The sequence below is a fragment of the Pteropus vampyrus genome, unplaced genomic scaffold, assembly GCF_000151845.1.
Source record: "Pteropus vampyrus isolate Shadow unplaced genomic scaffold, Pvam_2.0 Scaffold50, whole genome shotgun sequence".
NCBI classification, from domain to species: Eukaryota; Metazoa; Chordata; class Mammalia; order Chiroptera; family Pteropodidae; genus Pteropus; species Pteropus vampyrus.
This window is the reverse complement of record NW_011888831.1, coordinates 5,340,248-5,345,932: the sequence shown is the minus strand read 5'-3', so window position 1 is coordinate 5,345,932 and position 5,685 is coordinate 5,340,248. Positions and strand designations below refer to the sequence as shown.

At 55.0% G+C, this 5,685-nt stretch overlaps 1 protein-coding gene across 1 annotated transcript in view; it reads left to right on the top strand.

Annotated features, from left to right (window-relative positions):
- The window catches only part of ABR (active BCR-related), a 183,969-nt gene that overhangs the window by 124,806 nt on the left and 53,478 nt on the right, over positions 1-5,685 (top strand). Inside the window, exons 8-9 of the mRNA XM_011359903.2 lie at positions 340-400; positions 5,268-5,320. Of these exons, the coding sequence (XP_011358205.2) occupies positions 340-400; positions 5,268-5,320 (114 nt within the window). The remainder of the gene's footprint in view (positions 1-339; positions 401-5,267; positions 5,321-5,685) is intronic.

Sequence of the window (5,685 nt, the reverse complement as noted above, 5' to 3'; positions counted from 1 at the left end):
ATCCTGCTCTTGCCACCACCCATCTTCTGGAAGGCCCTCTTCAGGGAGGGACTTTAGGGGATGGGCCTGAGGAGCACCATTATCACAGTCCTCTCCAATACCTAGAGCACCCCCCTGCCTACACCCAGCTGCTGGACTCCGGGAGGCTCCTGGAGGTCATGGGTGTGGCACAGGGAATCTGCAGGCAGAGGCAGAGACGATGCCCATGCCCATCAGTCTTTGTCTCTCTGCTCATATTTGCACCCCTGGGTTTCAGAGCCCTTCCTGCTGTGCTCACGATGGGGGATGGGCAGGCTCAGGGGCTAGGCCAGATAGTGATTCCTCTCCTCTGTTTGGCAGGAACTCAAAGTGAAAGGTCCCAAGGACTCCAAGGACAGCCACACGTCAGTCACTATGGAAGGTACTTTATAGGAAGGGCTGAATAGCAGTCACCTTTCTTTGTCTGGCTTTGTCGACTATGGTACCCTGATTGTGTGAGCATGTGCATGTTCGTGTGTGTGTGTGTGTGTGTGTGAGCACGCTCATGCAAGGAATCGGCCTCCGTCCTCAGGCAGCCAGCCAGCTACAAACGTGCTCCTCCTTAGGATGCCAGCGGGCAGCCAGCTCCCCTCCTCCCCCATCCTTCCCACTCCTTCCCCCTCCTCCCGCTTCTCCACGAGCGCCTCCCCTCCCCTCGCTCCCCCTCTTCCCCCTCCCCATTGCTAGAGGAGCACTCAGAAGCGGCTGCTTGATTCTGGAGGCTGTGCAGCAGCAGCGGGCAAGGTGGCTTAGTGGCCGGGCTGCTGATGGGAGCCAGGGAGCGATGGCCGCTCGCTCCTGCCACGGGGACAGAGGCTGCCATGGAAATTCTCCTCATCATTCGCTTCTGCTGTAACTGCACCTATGGTAACCCAGATCCCTCTGACGGGAGGTGGTGTGTCTTTCCACCTCTGGGGGCTGGCTGGAATGGGCTTAAATGTGATTGTCAGGGTTTAGGGAACAGCAAGGGGGGCTGGGCACAAGTGGCTAGACTAGAGCTGTATGTACCCCTGTTCTGGCCAGCTTCCAGCCTGAGGTTGAAGTCTGGGGGGCTACTTGGGGCAGAGTGCCTTAGAAATGGAAGGACTAGGCTAGAAGGGTCCAGGTACCCACCAAGGATCTATTTGGAATTGATGGCTTAGCTTGAGCGGCTGTGGGCAACTTCCTGGAGAGGCTGTAAGGACATAAAGTGAGAAGGCTGTACCTGCAGGTGTGCAGCAGCACGCCCGGGGCTGGAGCCGGGTCAGTGGGGCCAGTGGGGCCAGTCAGAGAGAGACGGATGGTCTGGACAGCAGTGCCTTGGACAGGGAGGGTGCCAGCCCCGGCTGGAGGGAGAAGTTGGGAGTTTCTTTGTTTCCAGAGAGACGGGGGAGATTGAGTGGCCAGGGTATTGTGTGCTTGGAGTGCACATGTTGCTTTGAGATATTCTCTCCTCTCAAAACTGCAGTGGTGGGAGAACTGGATGCGGTTGGGAGAGCAGGAAGCAACTGGGTTGCTCTGAGGGGGTTCGTTTCTAGCTACTGCAGACCCTTGAGCTGGGGTCTTGGCACTTCACGCATAAGGTCAGCGCAGAATGCTGGGAGGAGAGGGGGCGTGGCAGTCTGCTGCTTTGTGAAGGTCACACACCCACCATTCGATGGAAGCATCCCCTTTGCAGCTCCCTCAGCAATAGGGTCCTTGGACAGGCACATGCTGTCAGCCAGGCTCTTGCTTGAAGGAGGCTGAAGCAGGCTAGGCAGGGAGGTGTCTAAAAGCCGGTGGGCCCTACTCTCTGAGGCAAGAAGTGCCTTAGGGATGACCCAAGCTGCCTTTGGCAGGGGTGTGGGGGGTCAAGCGTTGCCTCTGGCCCCTATGTGTTGGAGTAGCAGGCAGCTGGCCCTGTCTCTTCCTTCTCACAAGGCATTTTGTCTCTGCACCCTTCCGAGTCACTTTGCTTTCACATCTCCGTGGTAACCTGGAGCTCCTTGCCAAAGGCTGAATGGAAGGGGGTGGCAGTTTGCTGGAGGAGAGATGATGGGGTTTTCCGGGCTCTTTCCCAGAGGCCACTGTTGTCCCCTCACCTTCTCAGGCTGTCCTGTGTCCAAGACTACTTGTGACAGAGGTAACTCCTGAGGCAGCTTCTCTCTAGCTGCCCCAGCAGGACAGCTGTAGTCCCTGGGAAGAAGCTGCCCTTGCCCCTCAGTTTAGATTCTGGACAGGCTGGAGTCAACAGGAGAGAGCTGGACTTGAAATAGGCTGTTTGAAGATCAGAGGGGAAATGCTGTTTTGGTCTGGACTAGGAGCTGGTCAGGTCTCAACTCTGCCTCCCTGAAAAGGAGGGGGTGAGCCCTTTGCTTCCTCTTCCCTTCCCAAAAGGAAGTTTAGTCTTAGTGAAACAGGCCTGGGACCTGGATTTCAGAGTTTCTTTGGTCCCTACAATGAATGCTGTCCTTGAAGTCAGCTTCGAAGTGGGAAATGGGGGGCGAATGAGCCCTTGCTTACTACACTGTTCAGAATCTTCTCAGCCTCTCCAAGGGATGTTCTGGGGGTCCCATGGAGACTGTACAACTTGGGGCTCACTCTGGAGTTGTCTGCCTTAATGGTTATTTGCTCAGCGCCCCGTCTGCACAGCTCCATGCTGTGGGGGACGTGAAGGGAAGTCATGTGTGACCCAGGCCCCTAAGGAAGGGGCTCCCCTGGACAGCTCGCCCACTCCTTCCTGGTGAATCTTTCCAAGAGTCCTCCTGAGGGTCACCGAGCTTTTGTAGGTGCTGCCCTCTCTGTGGAATCAAAATAAAATTTTTAACAAAGCATGGGTAGACCTAAATTCAGAACCCAGCTACCACTTATAGCTTTTTGATTGTGAGCAAGTTACATAATTTTTCTGTATCTTAGAGAAGTTTCTTCATCTGTGAAATGGAGCTAGTTATAATTGCTTTCCATTTTAATCGAAGGAAATAACGCAGGTAAAACAGTGCTATTGGACACAGAATAAGTGCCCAACAAACTAGAGAGAGGCCAGCTTGCTCGTGTAAGTAGTCTGACTTTTAGGCACTGTGGGTATTGTTTGTAAAAGTCCTGGTCAGAGAAGTCTTCCTGGAGGAGGGGGAGAGACAAGCATTGCGACTTGGTGAACGATGTCTATCCCGGGAACAGGAACGGCATGGTGAGGAGTGAAGAGAGTGGGAGAAGCGGGGGCAGGAAGCAGGTCGGCCTGCTGGAGACATGGAACAGGTTTGGTGGGAAGGGTGGGCTCTTCACCCTGTGTTCTCAGGGGAAACAGGCATGCAGGGGCAATGGGGAGCACAAACATGGGGTTGCTCTTTCTCCCCTGGTTCCTTCCATATATGAATGTGTCCCCAGGGCCTGCTCCCTGCACTTCCCTCTCCCCTCACTTTCTCCCAGCTGCCCTCCCGCAACCTGGGGCTGAGGCACAGGACTCATTCCACAGCCCCAATCAGGGAGCCTCTCGAGGTGACTGCAGGCATATTAATAACCCCTCTGAAACCCAACCCCACCATTTGAGAAAATCTCTGAGCTTAGTCAGAAACCTCTTCCTCCTGGGACCCAAGAGAGGGACAGAGAGAGCTGACACTGCAGTATCAGCTTTCCCCAAGCTGGAACTCGAGGACCCACCCTGGCAGGTGTCTACTGAACTCGCACCTTCTCTTGGGTCTCTGGGGTCCTTGGGGTGTGCTTTCCCCGCTAAGATGAGCTAAGCCATAGGTGGATACCTTAAAAAGCCTCAGAACTGGGTTCCCCCCTGGCTGATAACTGGGCTCTACCATCACTGTCCCAGGATACCCCAAGCCTGGTCCTGTGCTTTCTGGCTCCCGTATGTAGCTCTAGAAATTGCTAAATGAAGAGAGCGCCACATATAAGTCATAGGAGGTATGTTTGCTCTATAGCAATGGTTTTCGATCATGCCTACATATCAGAATCAGCAAAGGAGCTTTTTAAAAATGCTGATACCCAGGTTCTACCAGGCAGAGGCTGGGATTTAGCTGATGGGGTGAAAAGAGGGGAGCAGGCAGCTGTATCTTTTAAGAGCTTCCCCAGTGATTTTAATGGGCAGCCAAGCAAAGACTGCAGATAAGGCTCATGGCACACCACTGAGATTGTCTTCTCCACAGCCAGCAGATTGTCCCCAAAGGGTCTGCTTAGCATTGCATGGAGTATTTATATCTAGGGCGTCGGGGGACTTTTGGGTTCGGGGCTGACTAGGGATGAGTGTCAGTTCTCAGACCTGTCACAACCTGGTCCAATGGGACACCCTATCTAGGGGCCTCCTCTCAGACCTCTTATTGCTCCTGCCTCTTATTGCTCCTATGGCAGGAAGGGAGAGGTAACGACCGCATGGGCAGAGGCGTCCAGGTGCAAGACTGAGGCTGACCCACCCATGTTGGGAGAGGCAGGGCACAGCTGCTTATCAGCAGCTTTGTTTGGAAGTGTTGGTCGGCCAGCTGCCACTCCCAACTGTCCCTGCTGAATGCCAGCAATCCTCATTTGGTGTCTTGGTCACCAAGGGGTGTGGTGAATGGAGGCCCTGCTGAGCTTGCATTTTCCCAGCCTCTTCAGGGCTCCCAGAGGCCCCACCTGAATTTTTTCAGGAAATCTTTGCCCCTTCGGCTCTCACTTGTTTGAAAGCAGAGCCTTTCTGTGGAGAGCTGGCCTCCCCTCCTCCTCCTGTCCTATTTTGTCTGAGGTTTTGTGGTTGTGGAGAGGGGTCTTCTCGTGGAGACAAGGCTATGTGGGTCACATTGAAGCCCGCCATTCCCAGGTGTTGGTGCCAGGCCTTGGAACAGCAAAGTATGAGAGTGATCAAAAACGGGGGAGCAGCCTTCCCTGGAAAAACAGTGTATCTCCTTGCCACATTCTGGGGTTCCAGATGTGACCTGGAATGTGCTGGAGCTCTACAGGGTAAGGCTAGGTGTAGCTGTGTGATTCAGGGTGAGGGGTACAGAGGAGCATCTGCATTAGCTCTGAGCCTGGTCAGGCCAGGGGACGGTCCTCGAAGAAATCATGTCTGGTGGGAGACAAGTTAAGGGGGCAGGTGGGAGGGCGCCCAGGCTGCCAGGACTGCACGTGTGCCTGTTCGTGTTGTCTGGCCTGCCCTGGGGTGAGAATGGGGGTGCAGGTTGCTGTGGAACCCGCTTGTGGATGGGTGTCTCGCAAGTGGGTGTCCGTGTGGAGGAGTGAGGCTGGTCCCTAAAGTTTCGAGCTGCTCCCGTATTTCATTTGTCCTGTCTCCTTCCTGCCCTCCCCAACAGCTCTGCTCTACAAGCCCATTGACCGAGTGACCAGGAGCACCCTGGTCCTGCATGTGAGTGTCAACCCCGAATGTCCAGGGACGGGTCAGGAATTCGGTGAGAGACTGAGCCCAGGGTGGGGAGGTGCTGGTGTTACTGAGAAAAGCCCATTTGGGAAACCGAGCAGAGGGTCTTCGGGCCCCAACTGCGCCTGCCTAGCCTGTGGTAACCATGCCAACGGGGCCAGGGCCTAAATATAGCTGGCTACTAAACTTGACATTTGGCCAAATGCTCCCTAGGAGGCAGGCACTTCCTGCCTCCCCATCCCTTGCCTAATGGTCTCCAGTGTCCTTGGAGCAGCTGTGGGTTGGGTTGAGGGGTATCTCTCACAGCTGCTTGGTGAGATGAGACTCCACCTGGCTCTCTTTCCTTGGGATGG